The sequence below is a fragment of the Cucurbita maxima genome, unplaced genomic scaffold, assembly GCF_002738345.1.
Source record: "Cucurbita maxima cultivar Rimu unplaced genomic scaffold, Cmax_1.0 Cma_Scf00018, whole genome shotgun sequence".
Lineage (NCBI taxonomy): Eukaryota > Viridiplantae > Streptophyta > Magnoliopsida > Cucurbitales > Cucurbitaceae > Cucurbita > Cucurbita maxima.
Genome location: NW_019272034.1, coordinates 1,299,650 through 1,325,055, shown reverse-complemented (window position 1 = coordinate 1,325,055; position 25,406 = coordinate 1,299,650). Strand labels below are relative to the sequence as shown.

At 36.9% G+C, this 25,406-nt stretch overlaps 5 protein-coding genes across 7 annotated transcripts in view; 2 read left to right on the top strand and 3 right to left on the bottom strand.

The window, feature by feature from the left end:
• The first annotated feature begins 16 nt into the window (after positions 1–16).
• On the top strand, positions 17–15,179 carry LOC111493099. 2 transcript variants are annotated; one of them, XM_023142710.1, is made up of 5 exons: positions 17–27; positions 13,100–13,220; positions 13,836–14,509; positions 14,601–14,736; positions 14,825–15,179. In XM_023142710.1, the coding sequence occupies exons 3-5, from the start codon at positions 13,939–13,941 to the stop codon at positions 14,913–14,915; spliced, it is 798 nt and encodes a 265-aa protein (XP_022998478.1). In that variant the 5' UTR covers positions 17–27; positions 13,100–13,220; positions 13,836–13,938; the 3' UTR covers positions 14,916–15,179. The 2 variants fall into 2 exon arrangements, with proteins under 2 accessions (XP_022998478.1, XP_022998477.1); XM_023142709.1 differs by lacking the exon at positions 17–27 and having other exon boundaries at positions 12,936–13,220.
• LOC111493069 (flowering time control protein FCA-like) lies at positions 1,142–7,659 on the bottom strand. The gene is made up of 14 exons (XM_023142666.1): positions 7,042–7,659; positions 6,446–6,516; positions 5,978–6,056; positions 5,263–5,345; positions 4,990–5,041; positions 4,654–4,718; positions 3,671–3,737; positions 3,170–3,249; positions 2,997–3,061; positions 2,631–2,681; positions 2,227–2,548; positions 1,929–2,090; positions 1,699–1,848; positions 1,142–1,543 (listed from the first exon to the last, which is right to left on the bottom strand). Exons 1-14 carry the CDS (start codon positions 7,121–7,123, stop codon positions 1,481–1,483), a joined length of 1,392 nt encoding a protein of 463 aa, XP_022998434.1. The 5' UTR covers positions 7,124–7,659; the 3' UTR covers positions 1,142–1,480.
• Positions 8,416–12,412, top strand: LOC111493068. Its single transcript, XM_023142665.1, has 6 exons — positions 8,416–8,537; positions 9,347–9,677; positions 10,203–10,650; positions 11,020–11,318; positions 11,499–11,872; positions 12,093–12,412. Exons 2-5 carry the CDS (start codon positions 9,375–9,377, stop codon positions 11,844–11,846), a joined length of 1,398 nt encoding a protein of 465 aa, XP_022998433.1. The 5' UTR covers positions 8,416–8,537; positions 9,347–9,374; the 3' UTR covers positions 11,847–11,872; positions 12,093–12,412.
• A 728-nt stretch (positions 15,180–15,907) lies between the features above and the next one.
• On the bottom strand, positions 15,908–21,651 carry LOC111493051 (long chain acyl-CoA synthetase 1-like). Its single transcript, XM_023142644.1, has 20 exons — positions 21,529–21,651; positions 20,804–20,967; positions 20,669–20,732; positions 20,455–20,544; positions 20,326–20,382; positions 20,160–20,208; positions 19,276–19,352; positions 19,159–19,198; positions 18,992–19,086; positions 18,745–18,912; positions 18,561–18,671; positions 18,373–18,460; positions 18,212–18,278; positions 18,058–18,133; positions 17,859–17,976; positions 17,481–17,726; positions 17,258–17,397; positions 16,991–17,173; positions 16,187–16,306; positions 15,908–16,104 (listed from the first exon to the last, which is right to left on the bottom strand). Exons 2-20 carry the CDS (start codon positions 20,947–20,949, stop codon positions 16,060–16,062), a joined length of 1,980 nt encoding a protein of 659 aa, XP_022998412.1. The 5' UTR covers positions 20,950–20,967; positions 21,529–21,651; the 3' UTR covers positions 15,908–16,059.
• A 2,238-nt stretch (positions 21,652–23,889) lies between these two features.
• LOC111493103 overlaps positions 23,890–25,406 on the bottom strand; it is a 3,313-nt gene continuing 1,796 nt past the window's right edge. The window contains exons 4-6 of one of the 2 annotated variants that reach the window (XM_023142719.1): positions 24,977–25,028; positions 24,717–24,885; positions 23,890–24,168 (exon numbers count right to left, since the gene is read on the bottom strand). In XM_023142719.1, the coding sequence (XP_022998487.1) occupies positions 24,763–24,885; positions 24,977–25,028 (175 nt within the window). In that variant the 3' untranslated portion in view covers positions 23,890–24,168; positions 24,717–24,762. The remainder of the gene's footprint in view (positions 24,169–24,716; positions 24,886–24,976; positions 25,029–25,406) is intronic. The other variant, XM_023142720.1, reaches the window with a different exon arrangement.

The following is a 25,406-nucleotide window of genomic DNA, read 5'->3' as shown; positions in this document are numbered from 1 at the left end:
ACAAGCATTGCAACGTCCTGTTTTTTTGTGGGTTTGGTTCATTGAATGATGTGGACATGAGAATATGCAACAATAATGGAGTTTCACACACGGTTGGATCAACGTCAACCGTCGATATTTAAACAGGGTATGAGCTCGTAAAATATTTTACTATAAACTTTGTTTGTATTTGGAGCTTGTTAGGACTTGAGGGTTTATAGATCGGGTGTGAGAGAGCAGGCGGATAGAGAATGACACGAACATCTAGCTTTTTTGTCTTCTCTATTATCGTCTGGTTCCCGAAAGGTGAAGACTTCGAGATTAGGTACATTTCCATGCATCAAATGGGAATATTCTTTTTCTTTTCTTTGTTGAACTGCAAATCAATAATCCATAAAATTAGCCTCAAATGGAGGGGCCGAAAGAGAGTTCAAAAGTTACCTACAACACCCTACATTTTTAATTTATTTTCTTTTTTTTATTGAGAAGGGATCCTTGATTATGACCTCAAGGTGCGTTCTTTATGTGTATTTCAATTCTTTTTTTCACGGATATAAATTATAATATATTGTCGATTATGTTGAATATTTGTCGAACTAGACTTTTTAAAAAAATATTATATTATAGATAAGAAATTCGAGTCTTCATTTTGAACAATGTTGATGTGGAATTCTATCGGTTGGAAAGAGAAACGAAACATTTCTCATAATGATGTGGAAACTTGTTCTTAGCAGAAGCCTAGCGGTGAACTTGGACTGTTACATATGGTATTAAAGCTAGACAGCACAAAATGTGCCAATGAGGAAGTTGGGTTTCCAAGAGTGAATTGTGAGATCCCACGTCAGTTTAAAAAAGGGCGTAGCATTACTTATATGGGTGTGAAAGTCTCTCGCTAATATACGTGTCTTAAAAACTTTGAGGGCAAAGTCAAAAGAGAAAGTCCAAAGAGGACAGTATCTACTACGATAGGCTTAGACTATTATGGTTGAAAACACTTATAAATAAATGCACGATTAGGATTGGACCCGTTCATAATAGCAAGTATATACAACTAATCACAAGTATAGTTTAGAATGTCCTTCAATTTCATATATGTTCATAATATGAGAAGAATAGGGATCAGAGCTATGTGTTACTACACGTATTGAATGGATAAAAAGAGTAAGAACAACAGCTTCTAAAGTATTAATATCACATTAATTACCGTTTAGAGAAGCAACTCGACAGAAGTGGCATGCAAGCTTAGCCTATCTCCTTCATACATATACTATACCAAGTGTTTGCAGGAACATTGAGATTGCCAATAGACTATATAGCATCAGCTTTACACGAGCATTACAAAATCATCGTGTACTCGCTAGTCGAGCAGCTAACGTGTAGTCTTTGTTACCATCCTAATTCACATTGTAATGACTAGGCATCAAAAGGATCAACGTTAGTTGCTAACAGGATAAACTACTAAATATCCTAAATAACCTTCCTAATAACTTAAACAGCATTGTTAAACACAGGCTGGACTAACAACAGGACTTGCTTTTGATTGAAGTCGCATACAATCCAACTCCTGCAGAAGAATTTGAGCATATTAAAGAATTAGTGAGAACCGAAACCCGGAACTTGAAATCACAAGCTGTATCTATGGCCTAACGAAATATAGAAGATAATGAATGCATGAACTGTACGTATTCGTGTATAGATATATCGCGTATGAATACTAACTCGTACAGCTGCGGAAGTTTGGACGTTGGGTTTGAAGAGATTTGGCTGAGGAAGCCCCTCTGGAGAAGAGCGACCTGCACGGTTTGGTTTTTGAAGCTTTTCCTGCTTTGATTGTTGCTCAAAAGTGGCAAACTCCTCTGGCTTCTCCCACTAAGGACCAATTTTCAAAGGTTTATATCATAAAAGATGGGGGAACTGTGGCAAAAGAGCTGGCTGAGTATAAAGCTTACCAAGCTTTCACAGGTGACACAGTTATAATAGTATTTGAAACCGTCCGGGCAGGTGTGTTCGCTCCAATCGCACTCCAGAGGACCCTCTACCTGAGAACTTGGATGTGTCATAGGCGAGTTGGGAGTACCGGTAAAGGTTTGAACATCGCGTGCTGGAGGACCCTGCACAAAAACATAAAAGAGAATACATGCATAAGTTACCGAGACAAACCGACATTAAAGGACCTCTTTAGTTATTGCCCGCACAGTAAACAACTCTTAGGAGAATACTATAATTCAGATCACTTTCATAATGAACCTGTAAATTCTGCTGCTGCTGATGTGAATCTTGCCTGGGCTGACTATGCACCTGATTCGGCATCTTAGAAAAATCAGTCTGTGTAGGAGGCTGACAAACTTGCTGTGTCGGTCTCATCGGTCGCAATGGCATTTGAGAAAAAGATGACGAGGGTTCTTGTATTTGAGGGGGTGGCTTCTGTATGCTATTAGGAGCGAAAGGGGCATGGGATACCACTTGGGAAGCACTCTTTGGTGGCCCTAAACTTGCAGAGTTTTGTTGTCCGGGATATGGGTTATTAGGAAAACATCCTCCAGCAGGAGGGCCAAGAGGAAGCTCTGGTCTAGAAAAGGTTAAACCAATAAGAAAACAATTTGTTTTATAAAATTAGTAAACAAAAAGGAAGCAATAAACACACAATGTACCTAAATGGGTGTGGATGATGACCAAATTTTGGGCTGCCTGACATGTTGCTTCTGTGCAGAAAGAGAGGTTCAACAATTGAAATTGACACGACCAATAAGAAAATAAGCATAACAGTTGAAGCGGGCACGAATTGGCTCCCGTATTTCCTTGCTTCCTCTCTCTCTCTCACACACACACACACACACTATTTGTACTCTCGTGGGCCTCGAAAGATTTAAAGAACGTTATTCGGTGTTGCAAGAAGCAAGACTATGGTACAGCAACTAGAAGTGTTGATTATTATCATAGTTACGACAGATGAGAAATCAGCAACACGAGACTATTCTTCATATTTAAGAAAGGAGTAATGTATTAGGAGGCCGAACCTTTGTTCACCAATCCGGGGTTTCTTAGGTTCTGCAAGACGAACAATCAACGGCTGATCACAACCCTGGTGACGAACAAACAAGAAATCAATGTTACGCTTAGAAGAGTAATGTACACATAAAATGCCTGATCGTGCGCTCAGACTATAGATGGGCATATAGACGAGTCATACTCTCATCGTATATTTTCCGTTCAATGCTTCAATTGCTGCCATTGCCATATCTCTACGAGCGTACTTAACGAAGGCACATCCTTCAGAAAGCATGAGCGCGAAATCAGAAGCATAAATTGAGAGACTGACCCAAAATTAAAGTTAATTTAGCCATCTAGTAAAAAAAGTTGAAAGCCTCAATGGCTTGATACATAAAACATTGATATTAGATGATGAAAATAATTTGTCGAGTCCAACTTATTTTTCGACACAAGATAAACTATAGGTACTTTGTCCATCAGAATAGAGCTTTTACTCTACCATGATCTGCTCAAAATTTCATATTGTACAAGTTTCATGACACATGTAAGAAAGAAATTATGCAGTAAATTGGAAACTATAGCTTTTTAAGATATAATCTCAGATAAGGACAATGAACAATTTAAAATCCTCCCCAATAAATGTAATAGAAGGATCACAAGATTTCTTAGTTATATCGCCCAAGCGGATAATTTTACGCACCTCGGCTTTGCTTCAGCTCATCACGCATGATATAAATATCCTCAACAAAACCATAAGGTGAGAATACCTGGCAGTGAAACGTTCACAAAATTTTTTTAATTGAATAAATTACAGATAAACAAATAATATAAATCAAAATAATCAACTTTTTAGCCTCATTTATTTGGTGATTTCCTCAAACTATCATCCATAAGCTTTATGGCACTGGAGAATATGCCCTCAAATAATATGCAAGACATCCTCAGAGTCCACACAACACACAATAGCCAAAACCTAAATAAAATCCATACTGGGAGAGGATGATGAGGAGATATTCTATGTAATTGTGTGGGTCTGGACAAGTTCATGAAAACCCAAGGAATATTAGACTAATCTTGAAGCACCACAAATGGCCATCAACAAAAACCCCAATTATTTATTATCCTAAGCAACCACCATGATCTGAGCTCAAGAACCAAAAAAACATCTAATCTTTCAGCTTATGCAACCATGGGGAACAGTTCAGGGGAAAGGAGGACATATTTAAAAGATATATATATATATTGTGTACAATTGTGTGGCATTTTAAAATTAATTTGCGTCTAATTATCTGTTTAAATTGATCAAATATATTGCAACGGCCCAAGTCTACTGTTAGTAGATATTGTCCACTTTGGACCATTATGCATCACCGTCAGCCTAACGATTTTAAAAAGTATCTGTTAGAGAGAGGTTTCCACACTCCTTAATAGAAAATGAAAATGAAGTTGCCTAATTATTCTCAAGTTACCCTAAAAAATCATACAAAATTAATTTTAAAAAATTCAGTCATCTTTCCAGTAATGTAGTTAACAAAAAGTTTATGGTGGGGACTCTTTCAGTGACTTTAACCTAGGAATAAAAAGAATTGTTAAGTATTAAAATTGAAACCTCAGAACCAAAAGAGCAATGCTTCTTTTAAGAAAATAACTGAACGTTGTATGAACGCGAAGAATATGGCTTACCTCCTCAATTTCCCTTTTTGTAGTATTTTTATTCAAGCTACCAACATACAATTTTTCAAGTACTCCTACATAAAACATAAAAATAAAAAATTTGAAAAGAGCATAGAGATAAGATAATTGATCAAGGGGTTCACGCTTACGGGAAATAATCAGAATGATATTCACCATGGCTGTGCAAAGATCAAAATCTAGCATGCAAGAACGAATTACAAAACAATGCTTAACTACTGTTTTGCAAAGTGAAATAGCCTTGCTAAGATGCAAATAATACAGCATAGATAGAGGAAAAATACGTCCTCGCGATGCAACATGAGGTCAGAAATGCCAGAAACTTACCAAGGCGCTCCTTTTCACCATCGGCATATTTCACATTGATAGGAGTCATTTCCTATTACAAAAAGAATAATAAGAAACGACATGATTTTTTTTTTATAGGAGAGAGAGAACAAAAAGCCATTATGACACGAATTGCCTAAATATTACCAGAAACAGCAGAAACGACTCAGTAATCATTTACCGAATTATGTTGATAGGAAATGAACTTTCAAAATAAGAGCAAGTGCTTCATTTAATATGTTCATCTATAATAGACTATAGCTAATAACTCACTCCAGGAAAAGTATACTGATTGTCCAAAGCTCTGATTGCCCTGTCTGCTTCAATGGAGGTAGCGTATTTCACAAAACAACTACCTGAAGTGAAAATCATAGACCTGCTTTAATACCATTATTCTATTCTCATAACCTCAAATGACTGACAGCATTAAGCCATATTCAGTAACCAGAATCCATTCGGTTCGTAACCATAAAAGATAATCCAATATAAATGTATATATCGAAGCTGTTATTTAAAGCAACTAAGATTGGAGAAGAAATTTAAAAATGACATTTCATTCACTGAACTTCAATTAAAGATGATAACCATAAAGGAAGCACGACAAAATCAACTTAAAGGAACATAGCCATAAAGAAGTAAATAGATAAAACAGGTAGATATTTGTGTTAATTGTATGGAAGAATTAAGAACTGTTTCGAAGAAATCGAGAAGGAATAAAATGACAGTAATCCAATAAATAAGAGTTCGCTTTTGCAAGGGGATGTTTCACTATGGAATCAACTCGAAGTACTTGTCAGCATATATTATGTTCTCCAAAGTGCCTTGCTTCCCCGTTTCCAAATGGCAAGGTACTGTCACCACACTCAATTTTCACCCCCTAGTACTACTATGAATGTATAAAGATCAAAAGTGAGCATATTGATGCTCTAGTCAACCCATTAGCCGGCAGAACAATAAAATGGAATGGAATTTAAAACGAAGAGAATACCTTGTTGTTGGCCAGTTAGCTTATCCCTTAATATGACAATCTCGAGAATCTCTCCATGAACTTCAAACAAGGGACGAATCTGAAACCAAAGATTTAAATATTTGTTAAATATTTAAAACGAAAAACGAAGAAGGATACCAGGGAAAAAAAGTCGATATTAAATTTTTTTATGGAAGAATTTTTCTGTTAGTACTTCAGAATGATTTGAATAACTTTACAAAAACATTTCAACCATCTTTAATTGCATACAACCTTCTTGAGGAGTGAAATAAACGTCCCCAAGAGTCCCAAAAGTAAGAAAATGAAGATAACATACAAACCCCAACACAAAAATGTTTAGAAAACTTAAAAAGAACCGAAAAGATGGAACCACAATCCATGACAAGATAATAAGACCATAAATTTTCCTTCATAAGAACTCTTTCGGCTAGAACGATGAATTGGAAAACCGTGGAAATTGAAACTTACAGCTTCTTCGGTTCCTGTTCGGGGAACTTGTGCAACATACAATTTCGCAGTACCACCAGCCTCAGCATGATCTTGAAAGAAAAATAACCATCTCAAAGGCATTCATTATGGAGTAACAAATTGATTACTCTAAAGAAAAGCAATATCAGAAAGCCATTGAACTAAAAAGCTTCCCCTGCGCCTCAAATTAGACACTTAAAAGAGTATTCTGATGCTTCTAGCGTAAATCTCCACTTAATTGCAAAATACTCTTGGAATTCTTGTACAAAAATTCAAAAATACTTTTTCCCAACGCGTTCATACAGAACCAAGGGATAATCATTGGGAAAGGAAACGTGCAGAACTAGTAGATTCAGGTAAAAGAAACAGCTTTTGATGAATTAAGGGTACCCGCGATGAACTTCTAAATTTGAAAAGACCCAACAAAGAAAGAACATTTAAGTCTCAGTTTTTAATTTTTAAGTTCAATTCACAATCCAGCAGGGAATTATAAGCTGGACTATGAGAAGTAATTAGCTCAATTAGGTTTACATGTTCACATTGTAGTATCAGTTTAGCTATTTCCTGAATTTTATGACTCATCAAACATAAATTACCTGCAGGAACTGTTCTGATGGGCTGGTTTCTAGGCCGTTTACGCCCCAAATTAGCATTTTGATTCCCATAATTCGGCCTCATACCGCCGTTTCCGAACACCTCATGGGTCCCGCCGTTAAAGAGTGGCGGGGGACGGTAGTCCGGCGGAGGATTATGGAACTCTGGATGGTTCCAGTTATTACGCTGGTGCTGGTACGGCTGCTGGTGCTGGTGCGGCGGCGGGGGCGGGGGCGGAGGCTGGTGCTGGTGCTGGAACGGCGGCTGGTGTTGCGGAGGCGGCGGAGGCGGCGGCGCTTGCGGACGGTGTGGGTACTGTGGGGGGTAATTGGGCTCGCCAAAAGGAGGCACGGGATGGTGATTGGGGTATTGAACATAGGGATCAAACTGGTGGTTGAAATTGGGGCGGTGGTCGTCGGATGGCCACGGCGGCGCCGAAGAAGTTGGGCGATGTCTCTCCAGTTTCGAAGAATTGGAATCGAAACAACGTAAAATTACTCGAGGCCTGAGGATGGACAAGCGATGCAGAATCGAAGACGAAGACGAAGACGAGCGCGCGAGATGAAAGAGAGATGACCACGGAAACTTCGGTGCGAGTTTCCGCACTGGATCATCAACAAAAAAAAATAAAAATAAAAAATAATAATAATAAACTTAATTTTCAAAAAAACAAAATCAATCTTAAATATTTTTCAAATAAAAAATAAATCAAGCAAAAACATATTTGTTAGATAAACACACCTCTCAACTATGGTATGATAGTATCTACTTTGAGTATAAGCTCTTATGGTTTTACTTTAGGATTCCCTAAAATGTCTCGTGCCAATGGAGATAGTATTCTTGATTATAAACCCATGATCATTTTCTAAATTAGCCGATGTGGGACTTTTATCATCCAACAATATTTACTTAAGATATGAGAGAAATTAATGTAAAATAATGGAAAGGAAATAAGGAGTTGTTTAATGAAGAGGAATTAAAAAAAAAAATTGATGAATGGGTTATTTTTTAATCCGTTCAAAAGATTTTCCTAACCTGGGTCACCTAGTTAGTCACGTTCTCTAATCTAACTCGGTCTTGTGAATCAAGTCACTAATTCAACTAACTAAACAATTTATATTGATCCAAAAGATTTTTCTAACCCAACTCGTACTAATTTGGGTCACCAATTGGAACCATGATTCGAGTTCTCTAACCTAACTTCGTCATGAGTCGGGTTCTCTAAGCTAGCTCAGTTACGTGAATCGAGTCATCAACTCAACCAATTTCAATTAAAAAATTTGAATTGATTCTATTTTTTTTCCATTAATTACACATTTTGTGAGGGGGGAGTCAAATGTAAATACTGGAAATCACGGGAGCATATAAGTAATTTAGCAATACCTATCAAACCCTATCGGAGTCTCTGGTTTATTTCGCGGCAGTTGGAGCCATAACCACTTCCCTCCCTTCCGGTAGCAGCCTCCGCCTCCGGCAGATTCTTCCCTCCGACGACAAGGTATTTTTCGTTTCTCCTCGCGGATTTCGTCTTATACTTCGTTCCTTCGTCTCCCATCATCAGTTTTTTTATATTCCGGTCTTGTGGTGTATTGCTTTCCTTCGCTTTTCTCCTCTCCGTTTTTTCTTTCCTTCTTCTAATTTCCGTTCGTCCTTCACGTTTAACTTGAATTATTTGTTGCTGTCAGCAATAGTCTCTCTCCATTTGTCTGTTCTTTTTTTTTTTTTCCCGATCTTTATTTCTCTCGGGGAGAAAAAAAAAACCTTCTATTCGTCCCCGCTCTGTAATTTGTACGATTTAGTTTTGCTTCAATATCTTTCAGTTCACGATCCACAGTAGCTCACTATCGCTTAATGTGTTAATATGCTTCGACATTACGACTTAGTTTTGATTTTATTTACTAATTTAAGTGTGCGTTCGTTTTTTACTCCGGCGACGATAAGTACCACACACGCTCTCTCCTTCTGGCGGCGGAAGGGAGTTGTGGCGTTGGAGTGTGGGTTGTGATTCGAAATGAAAACGTTTCCCGAGTAATTGTTCTTAGGAGTTAATTGGTGCCTTATATCTGAACCTAAATGTTTGAATTAGGATATGGATAACTGCATAATGGGATAGCTAGTGAGTTTTCCTTTTCCTGGTTGCTTCCCTATCTCCAGAAATTTTCTGTTTTATTTTTTTTTTTTCTTTCTTTTTTCAATTCAAGGGGGTTTTAGTCTGAATTGGGCATTTTTCTCGCTTTTAGGTATGCCTAATTTGCCAGTTGCCAATTTTCAGGACATTGATTAGTGTGGTTTATTCTACAAATGCAGGAGCTCAACTGAATTTGATCTTCTTGTGATGGCGAATTCACCAGATGTGGATGCAGATGATGAATTTAGTGAACTCTACAAGGAGTACACTGGCCCTCCACGATCAACCGCTGCTGTAGTACAAGATAAGACAAATACAAATAAAAGGTCTCATGCAGGTTTTGATGAGGAGGATGAACCTCGTGATCCCAATGCTGTGCCAACTGATTTTACCAGTCGAGAAGCCAAGGTTTGGGAGGCCAAGTCAAAAGCTACAGAGAGGAATTGGAAGAAGAGAAAAGAGGAAGAAATGGTCTGCAAAATATGTGGAGAATCAGGTCATTTTACTCAGGTATTGTTACTACTATAAACGTTTTATTGATCTTGTTAAGTTATTACACATAGATTTTTTACAACATATGAGTTCTATTTTATGGTCTCACTTGTATTAGGCAGTCTTTGTACTATTTGGACGCATTTAAAACTTAAGGGGTTCATTAAACACGTTTAAAAGTTTATCAACTATATGTAAATGAGAGAATATCTAAGTAATAGGGAGCAAGCTAGAAAGAACAATTGAGCAGAGAGTACATCCAATAAAACCTCCACAAGCATTGCCTAGTAATTGAAAGTTTTCTCTCAATCTCGCACTCATGCGTCGTTTGTGTGGATGCTTGCATGCAAGGGGAGAGAGACTAAGAATATTTGATGCTTTATGATTTGTTTTATAGAAAGATAGTTTTCTGACAAGAAGTAGACCTTCTGAAACTAATTTATTTGCTTTAAATTCATATCCCTGTTTTTACGTGACGGTAGAATTCAAGCGAGTTATCATTATTTTAACAGATGCTACTTTGCAATTTTTGTGTATTCATAGGGATGCCCATCTACCTTGGGATCAAATCGTAAAGCTCAAGATTTTTTTGAAAGGGTACCAGCCAGGGATAAACATGTGAGAGCACTTTTCACTCATAGGGTAGTACAGAAAATTGAAAAGGATATTGGTTGTAAGATCAAGATGGATGAGAAATTCATCATTGTTAGTGGCAAGGATAGGCTAATTCTGGTAAAGGGAGTAGATGTTGTGCTCAAGATGATTAAGGAGGAAGGTGATCAGAAGGGTTTTTCTAGTTCTCTCATGAGTAGATCCAGGTCACCTGAGCGAAGCCCAGTTAGCTCAAGATCACAACGTTCTGACATCCGTAGATCACATTCTGGTCCTACAAATGCATCACAATTTCAATCTAGGTTTAGCAGACAGGAGAAGGCTGTTGAAAACCGCATTCGTGATGATCTGCAGAAATATCCAAGGGGCTCGGTTCAAGGTAGGAAAAGCATAGGATATGTTAACGGCATCAATAGAAAGCTGGTAATTCTATGTTGTAGCTTGTAGCAATCTTTGTTTTCTCCATCTCTTTGCCTTCTTAATAATGTTATTTGTTGCTTATATTTGTTTGCTGTACAAGGTAAGTTCTTCTGTTCAAGCTTATATATGCGACTCTGAAGTAAATATCAGGGATAGGATCTGAATTGATCAGTTTATCTTCAAAACAAAACAATTTTATGATTGGGCATCTGGGTTGTTTTTCCTCCTATGGTTTTTTCATTTGATTATATGATGATCACTTTGAATTATACCACAACACATTCTAGCATTTGTCTATTTTTAACATTGCTCTTCATTTATTGTGAAGCTTATAGCAACGACAGAGTTAGAGGTCGTTCAAGCCACTCAAAATCTCCTGCTCATCCACCTTATTCTGGCAGCTCATTCAGTTCATATGATAGTTATCAGAACAAAAGTGCATATGGTAGAATGGAAGGATGTGATAGTGAGAGAAGAGGATCTGATTTGCAAACTAGTCGTCAGTTCGAGTATCCAGCTTTTCCCCATTCTCTTGAAGAATTGGAGATGGAGTATAAAAGGGAAGCAACTGAACTTGGAAAGATTCGTGATAAAGAAGAAGACGATGAGAACTATAAACACCGTGAGGTATGGGTCTCCTATCATTGCAATCATACATCAAATGACACCTGGTGTATCTTCGTATTTTTCCATGTTGCCATTTTCCCTCTTTGGATATCATTTTGGATCTCTTTACACGACTCAAATTTGTACTCTTCGTTATTTTAATTTAAAGTTTGTGCTTTCTACTTATGGTTCTATTAAAAGACTATAAGGGAGATGAGAGAGAACTACACGAAGAAATTGGCTCATTTGAGGGGAACACATGCAAAACAATGGGATGAGTTTCACCAACTTGATGCCCAAAGGCGTCAGCAACAAGTGCACCAGCACATGGCCACTTCAGGTTTTGCTGGTTATAAGCAGCATAACTATTCTGAGTATGAAGGTGGCTCAGTCAATTCCCATTATGAAGGGGCTAATTTAGCGGCCCTTGATTCTAGAAGCAAGTATCCAAATCATATGGAGAATTATCCTTCAAGGCCTCATGGTAGTTTTGGGGAGTTTCAACGTCAGAGGCGCGGCGAATACGGAAGCGCTTACAAACGATACTAATTTGTTAACCCCCTGGAAGTAAGTTGGTAAGTAGTCTAACTCTTCAGCCAAATTTAAAGGATTTTAGTTATCTTCATCTTTTTCGGGTTGTTGGCGGTATGATTGGAAGTACATAATCTCCATGATGCCCAATTTCATATTACTCCATAGCATGCCTGGACTAGAGACACCATGTCCATTAGAAGGTTATTTTGGATTTACAGGAAATGGCCAGCAATAGCTTTAATTTCATTCCAAAATTTTCAGGATTCAGATCCATCTTGGGTAGGCCTAATGCATGGAGGAACGCCTAATCAAAGGTAAATATGTTGGTATCATACGGTCTTGGACTGAGTTGATAACAATGGTCTCTCTGATTCATTGAAGCCTACTTCCCGTTTTTATCGTTACGTTTGATAGTTAGACTGGTTCGATACTTGTTGTAAAGAGCGCCATGGAATCTCGTCCTAGATTTTTTATTATTCAGATGAAGTTCTCATGAACGGTTGAGATTTTGAATTAGTTATGAATTGGTTCCTTGGAGTACTTTTCTTTCTGCTGTTTTCCTTCACTAATTGTTGGGCAGCAACAGCATGACTGACTGAATTCAACCACTATTTCATACCATATGGAAGCTTAGGATAGTGTTTACTGGTTATTACGTCTATGAACCGGTTATCGAGACTATCCAGACTTCGAAGCTTCGAGTAGTTTTCTGGTCTAGATATTCATAAATCGGTTATTACGGTTATTTCTAGACGTGGAAACTGCGGATAATTTACTGGTTATGTTTAAATTGATAATATCTATCATGCACAGAGTGAAAGTTGAGAATCCTCTATACATATAATGTGTTATTTTTTAAATTAATTTATTAATGCGATGATAATAATAATAATTCGAATCATATTCAAATTTAGTCGCTTAGTCCTAATTTTTGTTTGGTTTATTCCTATTTGACCCTCTTAATTTTTAATTGTATTTAACAAATTTATAAACTTTAATAAATTATTAAAATTTTTAAGATTATTGGCTAAAAATAATGTGTTATGGATTGAATTTGTTGTAGTTGGAATTGGAAATGGCGAGATGAACTAGTTTTAGAAATGACAATTGCCTATTTAAGCGCCGCACCTCACGTTTTCAGATCTGAAATTTCTCTCCATTTCGATTTTGTCCCAAATTTCTCTCCTCTTTTCTAATCTCACGATCTGGGTTCTCTCTCTTTCTTCCTCTCTCACCATTTTTGTTCTTCAAATCATTCATATCCTCAGGTTTTTTTTTATTTTATTCCCCAGATCTTTTTCTGTTGTTCGTGTGCCAGTTGAATCCCTCCATGAACTCCAGCTTCAAAATGGCAGAAATGGCTTCTTCCTATTGATTTACTGTTTGTCGGTGAGTTCTTCTTTCTCTCGTCAATGTTTGAATTCCCCTACCCTTTTCCTGTTACTATAATTGCATGTATGTTGGGGGAGAGAGATTTTCCCTGTTGAGTTCTATTGAATATGGAGTTTTCATTGTGTAATTTGTTTGGTATGACTGAATTCAGGAGGAGAAACAATCTGCGCTACGTATATGATTCAATTTTTGCATTTCATTTGTGTTGTTGAGTTCTATTGAATTTGGTGTTTTCAGAAGTGTATGAACGTGTACAAAGATAAATTTGAAACGAAATTTGCTCACATAAGCACATTAAGAAGCTAATGTATCTAACGCTTAGATTATAGATTTAGTTCATGAAGTTAGAGCAGTCCCTCAACTTCTTGCCCTTTTAGCTTTGGATTATGCTTTTATTTAGTTATTGTGGTTAATACTATCGATTGATCATAGAAAATTGATAATTCAAAGTTTGGGGATGATATTGATAAGGGTAAATAAACTCAATGCTCAGAGTTCACGAGTAAGTTCATAGTTGCACTACATAAAAATCTGATAAAAAGTTGGTTCTCTGTTTTTTGGTAACTTGGTCCATTGCTAATTGTTTTGGATTTACTTTTTTGTAATTAAAAGGTTCACCAGAGTGTTAGGAAGATGAGAAGAAAAGAAGGCCCCTTCATTTCGGGATCTTGGTAGAATGAATGCCCTGCCGTAATGGGAAGTAGAACCTCTTTACATGAGTGGTTTAGATTGTATGGCTACAGAAGATAGAGAGTTTGAAATAGATCTTGAAGGTGGTGATTATACTAGCGAATATGATTTGAGCAGTGAATCTGACTCGACATCGAAACCACATGTTAGGAAAGCTATCAGTAGGCTTCGGAGTGGGTTTCTGTGCACTAATGGATCTATAAATCGAGGGTGTAGCTTTGATTCCAGTAGTAATTCCACCAAGCTCGATAAGCTTGGTGTTGATGAGAACGTGGAGTTGTTGATAGACAAGAGTTTAGATGGAGAAAAGAGACGAGAACTCGGAGCTCTTGCAGAGAAGAAGAAGAACGTTAAAGAGATGATTAAGAACAATGGAAAGCTTCACAAGCCACCACGACCTCCAAGGGGTCCGTCGTTGGATGCTGCTGACAGGATCTTTGTTAAAGAGATGACTCAATTGGCAGTGAAAAAGCGTGCCATGGTCGAGAGAATAAAAGCTTTGAAGAAGATGAAAGCAGAGAAAACGTCTTCATTCAACAGCAACTTACCTGCTTTGTTTATCACATTGCTGTTCTTTGTAGTCATTATCCTTCAAGGTATGTCAAATACTATAATTACAAGAAGCTCTCAAATTGATATTGATGAAAAATGAGGATAATTGTTCATGTTGTATAAATTCCCTGGCAGGAATGAGTGCTAATGGTAGCGCAATCATGTTCGAGTCTCCCGTGCCTTCCAGTAGCAGAAGTGCAGGCTTGATACCTCTTCAGCATTCGTCTAAATCTTTCCCAAATGTTAACATACTGCAATCCCACATTCTCGAGTCAGTGTAGCTCGATCTTTTATGGTTTATTTAAGTAAATGCTTTATTTTTGTGTGTTCTTCATCTTAAATCCATTGTTCTAATGCAGTTTTGCAGGAGAAGCGAGCTCGGTGGAAGATTTGAAGAACCACTCCTTGAAAACTGAAGATCTTGGGGGAAGGTCTGTGCAATTTAGTTAGAATACTGAAGTTTAGTGTCACTAATCTGGTAAGACATCGCCAGCTCCTTTACACTGAAATTTTCATATACCTTATAACTTGATCGAAGGCTTTAGATCATGTTGGTATCTGTAAATATGCGAAGGACTCGAACATTCCGATGCTTTTGCTGGGTTTGTTCTTGTACAGATAGTTCACTTTTGATTGATTCATATTGTTTTTGTTATAGCTAAATTGGCATGCTCTTACCAGAACCCAGAACTTTGAACTTAGTCATATGGGCTTCCAAAAATTGGTGGTGCTTGGTATAAATATGAAGAGGCAATTTAGGGGAGTTGGAGGAGTTGGAGAGGGGAATGAAACATTTCTTATAGGGGTGTGGAAACTTTTTCCTAGTAGATGCGTTTTAAAATCGTGAGGTTGATAATGATACGTAACAGATCAAAGTGAATAATATCTGGGTTTGTGCTATTACAAACGGCATCAGAGCCAGACACCGAGTGATTTGCCAGCAAGGACATTGGGCCTTCAAGGAGAGTGGATTACAAATGGCATTAGAGTTAGACATCGGGCAATTTGTCAGCGAGAATGCTAGGCTCCAAGGGGAGTGGATTGTGAGATGACAATATTTGCTAGCAGTGGGCTTGAGCTATTACAAATGGCATCAGAGTCAGACATTTGATTTGCCAACGAGGACGCTAGACCCTCCAAGGAGTGGATTTTGAGATATCACATCGGATGGAAAGGGGAACAAAGTATTTCTTATAGAGGTGTGAAAACTTTTTCCTAGTAGATGCGTTTCAAAATTGTGAGACTGACGGTGATACATAATAGGCCAAAACAGACAATATATGCAATACGTAACATATCAAAGTGGATAATATCGATTAGTAGTGGACTTAACTATCATTTGGGTCCGGTCGAATCGTTGGGTTTCATTTTTTTAATTTTTTAAATCCAACTTATAAGTTTAAATATGAGCAATTCATTCAGGCTGTGTGAACTCAACTGTGTACCAAACAAATTCAACCTAAAAAGTAAATTCTGTCTCAAAAGTAACATTTACTTCAACATAATTTCCCAAGAAATGGATGCTGTTTATATTATTATAACATGTGGATTTTAACGTATGCTTCAGACTCATCAGCTGAGCTCTTAAACTTCATCACCTCTTGGCCTCCAAGTTCTTATATTCTGCGTTGATTTCCTTCTGCAACAAAAGGCAGCTTATTAGTCTCAGTTTCGGAATACTTCATCTGTGGGAAAATAACAAAAAGTTTCCAACCAACAACCTCATAGTGTTTGAGCAAGTTGTTTCTCTTCTTCTTCAAGGTCGCCGTGACCAATTCGTCTTCTATATCGAACGGGCGCGATTCCAGCACCACTCCTTTGATGTATTCAAAACGTTTCAACTGGTGCAAGCCAAAGACATCGAGTTAAGATGATCGATAGTCTTTTGACGTACCAGCTCAAACCTACTGTTAATAGATGTTGTCCTCTTTGGAAAACGCGTGTGCTAGGGAGAGGTTTCCACACCCTTGTATAAGGAATGTTTCGTTCCCTCTCCAACCAAGGTGGGATTTCACAATCCACTCCCTTGGGGGCCCAACATCCTCGCTAGCACACCGTCTAATGTTTAGCTTTGATACCATTTGTAACCACTCAAGTCCACCACTAATCGATATTGTTCTCTTTGGGTTTTCTCTTTTGGGCTTTCCCTCAAGGTTTTAGAATGCGTATGCTAGGGACAGGTTTCCACACCCTTATAAGGAATGTTTCATTCCCTTCTCCAATCGATATGGGATCTCACAATCCACCTCCTAGGGGGCCAGCATCTTTACTGGTACAGTACCCAGTGTTCAGCTTTAATAACATTTATAACAATCCAAGCCTACCGCTAGCAGATATTATTCCTTTTAGGCTTTCCGTCAAGATTTTAAAATACGTAGGTTAGGGAGAGGTGGAAACACCCTCTTAAAAAATGTTTTGTTCTCCGGATCTCACATAATACGAAAGGAAAAAAAAAAAAACATGATCAGATATTCATGGTGCCATACTACTTATCCGACAGGAAGTAGAGCCGAGAGTGATTGTACCTTGGTCCTTTCAGCTGTGGAAGTGAGCTCAAAAAGAACATATTGTCTAAGCTGTTCAAGACAACAAAGCTCAGAAAAAGAACACAAAAAACCATTTGAATTTGCCCATTTCTTGGTGTTTTCCTCATGTAGCACCACCACTGCCACCAGTTTTGATTTGAAGCTGTTCCCATATATCCATATCTTTGGAAAAAAAACAACATCAAAGAAACTCAAGTCACCAAAAGCTGTTCCCATAGGCTTAGAGGAACACGATTTAAAACTTACATCTTCGACGATCGGGGTAACAGAGTAAACGTTTTCTAAGTACTCGAGCGCTATGTACTCTCCTTGGGATAGTTTTATAAGATTCTTCTTCCTATCAATGATCTTCACAACCCCATTAGGAAAGATCTCTCCTATGTCTCCTAAAGTAGCAGAAGAATGGAACAAATAAGTGAAAAACCAATGAATTATTCGACATGAACAACAGAAGGACGTGACGAATCACCTGTATGAAACCAACCGTCCTTGATCGATTCTTTCGTTAATTCCGGATTCTTGTAGTATTCATTGAAAACTGTCTTCCCTCTCACACATATTTCCCCACATGGACGATCCCCCAACGGATTGTAACCCATCTCGGGAACCTCTTCCAAGCGAAGCTCGTTGTATAGAGTAACAGCACCAACTTTCCCGAGCATACACATTTCATCAGGAAAGCCAACAGTAGTTGGTCCACAAGTTTCAGTCAATCCTATATGTACCACATCATTACATTCACAAACAACTTCGAGAGAAACTTTATTAATCATATCGTGACGAAGAACGGAGAATCTTGAAAGATAGGATTGTGCTAATTATACGAGTATTAAAACCATAGTTTTACCATAGCCTTGGACGAACAAAGCACAGCATGTGACCCTTAGAAACTCTTCCACTTCGGCGCTCAAGGCTGCGCCCCCAGATATTATTAGTCGAAGACGACCGCCTAATCTAGCTTTCACCTGAACTTATAGAAGTTTTGAGTGATTGTAAGGTAGCCCGAAACGAGAACGTGTAATCTAATAAGAAAAGTAGGAGTCGACCTTCCTGAACGCTAAAAAGTCTGCCAAAGGCGATGCGTCCTTCTGTTTGTATCCGCTATTCATCCACGAAAGTTTGCTGCAAGTTCAGCATTTGAGCTTATAAGAATCACGAAAGGAATAAGAAACCACAAGAACATAGAGATAAAAGACTTACTATTTGTAGAGCAAATCAAAAGCTTTCCTTCTCACTGGATTGAGTACTTGTACAGCTTCCTTGATTCCTAATATACAGATTTGGTTTGCCATGTTAACAAGGCCATGGATTAACGAGTTAATAGCAATCGAATTACAAACGACGAGCAATGTTCTTCATGCCTTCGTGAATTTTTTCGAAGACTCGAGGTACGCCAACCAAAAGCGTCGGCTTTAGTTCCATTAGATCATCTTTTATCGCATCGAGATCCTACATATCAAAGGTCTAGAGGATGTTAATGTTGGATGTAGCCCACGATTGTATCTTATTCTATTGAGTCAAGTTTATTAGGTCATGAAGAATACAATACCCCGTGGTAGTAGCCAACGGATGCGCCGTTACGAAAGAAATATTCCTCGACCGTACGGTCGAGGATATGAGCAAGCGGCAGGAAAGATAGATACACATCATCCTCGGTCATCTATGGACGAAAAGTTTTACGTCATAAACAAAGAAAAACTTGAGCTAGAAAAGAAACAAAGGGACTTATCTACCTTGTCTTCAAATTGCTCCATGAAGACATCAACTCCTCTAATAAACGTTGTGATCGTTTCATGTGTTAACACGACGCCTTTGGGAGTTCCACTCGTTCCACTTGTGTACATAATCGTGCAAACGTCGAGAGGTCGTGGAGGAACAATCTCGAATGGATCTTCTTTTCCCTGATTCAAAATAGATTCACGTATCAACTACGACATGTAAAGAAGGATGATAAAACAGACATTTAGACTTAAAACGGACCAAGCGAAGGAACTCGTCCCACGAGTATGGTTTTATCCCGTTGCCTACTGCTGCGGCCTTTTCTTCCCCCTTCAGTGATGTAAAGCAGATGATTACTGCAAAAGGAATTGAACTCGGTAAATTGGTTCAACGGTTGCTCGAAAACCGTCTTGTCTCGTCGTTCTTACCTTTCAGCCTCTTAGGATTCGTGCTTTCAGAACTTAATAGCTGCAAAACAAGCAGAGAATTTCTAAGCGTGTCCCTTTTTTTGTTGTATACTTTACTAACAGGAAAGCAGTTCTTACCTCTTTTGCTTTCTTATCTTGGATGAAAATGATATCAATCTCTGCGTGTTCTATAATATAATTAACAGCTCCATGTCCTGCAATTCATTTAGTTTAAGAATCATTATAACTTACAAAGAGCTTTGAATGCTTGAAGACGCTTTCTTGGCTCTAAGTTCAAACTCTTAAGTAACGATCCAAGCTCACTACTAGTAGATATTGTCCTCTTCGGGTTTCCTCTCAAAGTTTCTAAAACGCGTCTGCTAGGGAGAGGTCTCCACACCCTTATAAAGAATGTTTCGTTCTCTTCCCCAACTGACGTGGGATCTCACACTTATTGTCTCTCGTAGTGCTGGCTTTAAGATGGGTGAACCCTATGGAAAGTAGTACGGGTGAGCCATGAAGAAGGGGAGCATGGGACACGATGGTGAATGGATTCAGGGAGGAGGAGATGAAGATGAAGAAGGAGAAGAAGGCGTTATTCACAATCTACCAAGGAGTAGATGATGCCACGTTTGAGTGGATTGCCCCTGCAAAGTCTTCTCAGGAAGCTTGGGAGGTACTGAAGAAAGCCTTTGAGGGCATGGATAGAGTGAAGAAGATCCGCTTATAGTCTTTACGAGCAAATTTGAGGTCAACACCAACGTCCCAGTTGGGGACGTGCTATGTTTGGGGTGCATCGGGAGAGAGAAATAATGGACTTTTTGGAGGACTTGAGAGATCCTGAGTAATGTTTGTTCTCTTGTTAGATCCTATGTTTGTATTCGGGCTTCATTCTAGTGAATATAGTAAGAGACCAAAATGAAAAAGAAGCTTTCCAGAACGTCCCAATGGTGCTCGTTTGAGAAACAGAAAAACCGTTGATGGTACCCTTATCGAAAATGGCCCGAAAAGGAGTACTTTACCAAGTGTATCATAGAGTGGCACAGCAACCAAACTGTGGGCATTGCAAGCCTACACAAAACATTTAGAGTATCAGTTATCTGATATCACCAACACTGAAACAACGACAAAAAGCTATTACAGCTTATAAAACATTCAGACAAGATTTTAAGAATGTTTCAGCTAAACCTCCATAGCAATTATCCATTGCGGACAATTCGCGCCATAAATCCCGATTCGAGAGCCCTGTCACACGTATTTAGTTTCTCAGTTCTTACAATATGGTCCATATCCATGAAATCGTCGAAGTATGCTTACCGCTTTGGCACCAACCGCTCGTAGTGCAGAACCAATGTTAAGAACATCAACATAAACTTCTTGGTAAGTTTTCCATATATAAGGTCCAGGCTGAATACCAAAAATAAGAAACAAAGAACCCGAAAAGAATCGTCATAATATCGATCAATCACCGAAACCATTTAAGTTCATCAACAGTTCTATCATCTTTTCTTCAAAGATTATGAGAATTCACCTTCCCTTCCACAAATTTCCGCCATCCGAGCATTCGCTTTCCAGCATACTTTTTGGCTGAAACACTGCAAAGATAATAAAACATGAACGGAATACAACCATCCGTGCACAGTTCAACTAGTTAAGACATATGCACCTGAAAATATCCCAAGTTGTGCTCAAATCTTCATATAGAGGAGGAAAGCCATCCTTTGTAAGAACATTGCGATAAACCGGACCGACCGACGGTTTACCGTCTTTTCCTTCCGTTCCTTCCTCGACCTTGATCGAAAAACTCTTCATTCTTCAGTTCTGTAAAACCTGTTGCATTGATCTTTAATGAGACTCAAACAAAATGCATCACTATTTACCCCCAACTTTCATGGAAATTTTCTTTGTTCTCAGCAAAATTAATTACAAGGGTCAGGTTCTACATATAAGTTGTACAATGCTATCAAAAGACAGCAGGCAGCCATTAATGAGATGCCAACCACCATGCCCAAATGCTTCCAATTGGGGGCTCAGAGAAACAAGAAGGCCCAAAACTTTATGAAGTTTTGAAAGAAAAAACAGAGTGAGGAAGAAAATAGAGCTGTTTTTTCAAGAACGTTGCCGATATTTAGCAATGGTGAGAAGAAAACAGGCATGGAAATGGAGCAAACAGGTTGAACATCAAAAACCCACTTCCAAATTCATCAAAATAAACAGAAAAGGAGAGAAAATGAAGAAAACAGAGCTTGTTTTTCAAGAAAGTTGCTGATATTTAGCAATGGTTAGAGGGAAACAGGCATGGAAATGGAGCAAACACGTTGAACATCAAAAACCCACTTCCAAATTCATAAAAAAAAAGGCAGAAAAACAGAGAAAAGAAAGAGGACTTACAATGGAAATGAGCAGAGAGCAGCAGAGAAGGAAGCAAATCATGCAATACAAGAGAAGTGGTGGAGTGAGCTGAATATAAGGGGAAGGGGAAGAGAAAGGGCAGAGATGTTAATGAGTTTGTTGAAATCAGCTGCATTATCAAAAATACCAAATTTCCCAACACATTTATCAAAACATCTTATTGTTTAAACATCACTATTATATGTTCCGACAATGAAGGTCATGCTCCATAAAATTGCTGAGTAAAATATGCTTCATCATCATCAAGTTTTTGTGATAGAGTCGTTGAAAAAGAAAGTGCACATTATTGGTATAGATAGTAACTTTCAATTTTATAAGTCTTTTTAGCTATTAAATTCTCTCATTTACCGGTAGACTCGATTATTCATATAGATATCGAATAATTTAAGTTGGGAGATCGAAAAAAATAAGATGGGGAGAAATTTCATTTATGCCTCACCTACTTTAATCTTGAAAGCATTAAATGTTGGTGCTTCTCACCCTTCCCAATATTAAATTATGAGTGTTTTTTTTTTTTTCTTCAATAAAAATAGAGATTAAATTTCCATTTAATGTTTGATATCAAGAAATCAAATGTTAGAATAATATAATTTTACTTTATTTAAATATATAAAAAAAATTATTAATTTGTTTTTGTTTAAAATATTTGTTTAAATATATATTCTTTTTTATTTTTTATATTTTATGATTGATTGGACGTGCAAGAATTGAAAGAGAAAAATCAAAATAATAATTAATAAACAATGAATTTCAAAGCATTGGTTCAACGGTTAAATATGACCGCTTTTGTAATGGCTTAATGGGGCGGGTCATTTTAGTAATTTAACTTTAGATATTATTAAATTATTTTCTATTTAAACCAATATTTTTAGTTTTTATTATAAAAATTTTAAATTTTTTCTTCCTATAGTAACATTTCTTCCTGCCCTTTAATGATATGAAAATTCAAATTTCTGACCTCTTAATTGAAATTTATAATTAAATTAATTGAATTACGCTCTAGTTTACCTCATAAGTAAGAACAATTTAAGCATGATATAGAAGATAGGTAGACCAGGTGTGTGAACATGCGTGTGAGAAAGTTGGTGATAAACGTGTAGAAGTTTCAACAAAATCGTTTGCAAGCAATTGGATAAAATGATAGAAAGTTGACTTAAGTGTTTTAACTTTATATTATTTTCTTTTATCATCAATATTGCCCACTAGACCTAATCTATGATCGATCTTCCTCTTATATGGTAAGTTATCACATCTTCATTTACAAAATTAGTTAGCAATGAGCGTTATGAAATTAAGTACGTAACTCCCTTCTAATATAAAATTAATACACTAAACCCGATAAAACTAACATAGAAACTCGAGCTAAAAATATAACCATTTTTTTTTTAGTGAAAACAAACTATAATAGGTAGTTCAATCCATAAATAAAAACAATAGTGGTTAGTAAGTGGAAGTTGGAACTACAATTTTGATTTTAATAAATAAAACTAAATAATAATAAATCATGAGAGCTATAGCTGTTGAACCCGATTTTGTTGGGTTTTTTAAAATTAACGATGGAGAAAGAAAAAAAAAAAAAAAAAAAAAGTCAATTTTAATTAAAGGATGACAATTGTCAAAACTCACTGTCAAACTGCATGCTACGTGTTTTTTTTTATAATAAATTATTTATCAAATTAAAAATTAAGTTGTTTTCTTTATTTATTAGCATATGTAGTTATCTCATTCATAAATCCATTTAAAAAAGAAAAGAAAAAAAGTGGGGCAATTTTGCAAAAAAGACCAAAATATATGGTGACGTGGTCACATATTATCACAACGCATGGCATATTAACCAATCAGAAGCTAGCATGTGGCAAAACGACTATTTTTTTCTTTCTTGAAAATTTTGAAAATTTTTATTTCTTAGAGTTCAAACAATTACTAAGAAATATTTGAATATTTGACATTTGAAACGATAAGGAACCAAACAAAAAAGAAAGAGAAAGTGAAGTTTCACATTATAGTTTTGTCCTTACCATTCAAAAGTATGTGTTGTCACCTATGAAACAAAGGAAAATAAAATAAATATATTGCCACGTAAGCAATAAAAACTATAATTATTTATTTCCAAGAAAACTCTATTACCAGGTAAGCAATAAAAAGTAGAAAGATTTATTTCCATGGTCCCAATCTGTACTTAATATTACCTTTCTCAAACATAACTCAATTAGTTAAAATATATATTTATAATTAAAACGTCAAGTTGTTCAAATGTATACCTTCACATATGGTTACCTCAGTTTGAGCATTGATTTCAAGCCTCAGTTCCAATGTCTATTAAGGTCTACCATATAAGAATTCAAATCGCAAGATCAGAAAACTCGTAAAAATTAATCAATTTGTCATCAAAGGATACATTCAAGAATCAAAAGTATATTCAACCCGATGAGGATCACATAACCTGAAAGTACTAATAGAAAGGAGATTTTTTTGTATGATAGACATCCAACGCTCCCCACAGTAGGAATCAGCAGCAGAAAGCTCACAGCTAATGCAAATGGGCAATAAATGAATCAAAATGAAAGTTACCCAAAGTAATTGGCAGGTGGAATTTAACTCACACCCACTTGCTTGCTTCTGAATCAAACCAATATAAAAGGAATAAAAAGGACGCAGAACAGAAAGGCAATGAAGAGAGTAGCTATTTTTGTATGAAAATGGCCTGTAACTGCACATGAGCTAATAATATTAATTGCCCCAAGCCATTTGAGTGAAGTACTATTACCCAACTTGGCTTCAAGAAGATAAGATTTGGGAGTTCGTTTCAGAAAATGGTGCATATGAATGAACGCCAATGGTTGGGCATTTATTTAGGCCTCTCACAAAACCCTAGAATCTTAATGGTGGGCAAGTCAAATTGGTTGTTTATAATACACGTTCTTCGGTTCGCAGAGTCTTTGCATTATGGATTTTGAATGGAAAGTATCCTAGAAATGAAGTTATACCGCAAAGATGTGTGTTAAATAAAGTCCTTAAACTTGAATAAGTTTATTATTTTTTTGAGTAGATTAGTTAATTTCCCCTCTTACTCATTCAAATTTGAATTCATATTCAAATGAATGATTCTTTCCTATAAAAAACAGAAAAAGAAAAAAAAAATGATGTCATCAAAATTAATTATTTACCTTCACAGCTCCAATCTTCCAGTCTATTAGGCAGAAAAACATTTGACTAAGCAGACCCATCTTTTTTTACAGCAGCAGAATCCACCACAGACATCATGAGCCACCTTGATAAATTAATCAAGAATGGAGTGTATACAAAATAGCAAGTGATTGTCCAGCTGATTAGCCCCTGTATTAAACAAAAGCAAGCTTTAAAACTTTCCAGAAAATAAAACTCTTCAATTTCCCATCACTTGCTGATATGTGCTTTCATCACTTACCTCACCAAAGATCTCGACATTCGCTTGGGGATAATACCAGAGATGGAAGAACCTGCATAAGCATTAGATCAAGGAGAAGAGTAGCATTTGGTTAGCGAAAACAGGGTCGAAGTCAAAATAATTTGTTTACGAATAGAATGTCACTTGATCATCTAAGTGATTTTCTGTAAACCATCGTTTACTTCTATGATGAAATCAGTTGGGGCTCAAAGGAACGGCAGTTCATCAGATTAGTCATAAAATATTGGATTTTCTTTTATAAAAGTGAGGCATCTTTTGAATCAACTTTAAAGTTGCCAAGAACACAACATCATGTCAAGTTTTTCCTTCTAGTTTAAGAAGAAATGTACTAACTGTATCTAACTAACGATGAAATCTTCTTTTTCTTTTTTCTTTTTTTTTTTTTTTTTTTTTTTTTTTTTTTTTTTTT

What these genes read in the sequence shown, in the direction of transcription:
- LOC111493099 (XM_023142710.1), top strand. Translation starts at nt 13,939, where the DNA reads ATGAGTGGTTTAGATTGTATGGCTACAGAAGATAGAGAGTTTGAAATA. An exon ending in TGTAGTCATTATCCTTCAAG is followed by an intron (nt 14,510 to 14,600) that starts GTATGTCAAATA and finishes ATTCCCTGGCAG; the next exon opens with GAATGAGTGCTAATGGTAGC. An exon ending in CTGCAATCCCACATTCTCGA is followed by an intron (nt 14,737 to 14,824) that starts GTCAGTGTAGCT and finishes GTTCTAATGCAG; the next exon opens with TTTTGCAGGAGAAGCGAGCT.
- LOC111493069 (XM_023142666.1), bottom strand. Translation starts at nt 7,123, where the DNA reads ATGAGGCCGAATTATGGGAATCAAAATGCTAATTTGGGGCGTAAACGG. An exon ending in TGAGCTGAAGCAAAGCCGAG is followed by an intron (nt 3,250 to 3,670) that starts GTGCGTAAAATT and finishes TGCTTTCTGAAG; the next exon opens with GATGTGCCTTCGTTAAGTAC. An exon ending in CCCCGGATTGGTGAACAAAG is followed by an intron (nt 2,682 to 2,996) that starts GTTCGGCCTCCT and finishes CTTTCTGCACAG; the next exon opens with AAGCAACATGTCAGGCAGCC.
- LOC111493051 (XM_023142644.1), bottom strand. Translation starts at nt 20,949, where the DNA reads ATGAAGAGTTTTTCGATCAAGGTCGAGGAAGGAACGGAAGGAAAAGAC. An exon ending in CTTCGAAAAAATTCACGAAG is followed by an intron (nt 18,279 to 18,372) that starts GCATGAAGAACA and finishes TCTGTATATTAG; the next exon opens with GAATCAAGGAAGCTGTACAA. An exon ending in CCACAGCTGAAAGGACCAAG is followed by an intron (nt 16,307 to 16,990) that starts GTACAATCACTC and finishes GGCTTGCACCAG; the next exon opens with TTGAAACGTTTTGAATACAT.
- LOC111493068 (XM_023142665.1), top strand. Translation starts at nt 9,375, where the DNA reads ATGGCGAATTCACCAGATGTGGATGCAGATGATGAATTTAGTGAACTC. An exon ending in AATCAGGTCATTTTACTCAG is followed by an intron (nt 9,678 to 10,202) that starts GTATTGTTACTA and finishes GTGTATTCATAG; the next exon opens with GGATGCCCATCTACCTTGGG. An exon ending in AGAACTATAAACACCGTGAG is followed by an intron (nt 11,319 to 11,498) that starts GTATGGGTCTCC and finishes TTCTATTAAAAG; the next exon opens with ACTATAAGGGAGATGAGAGA.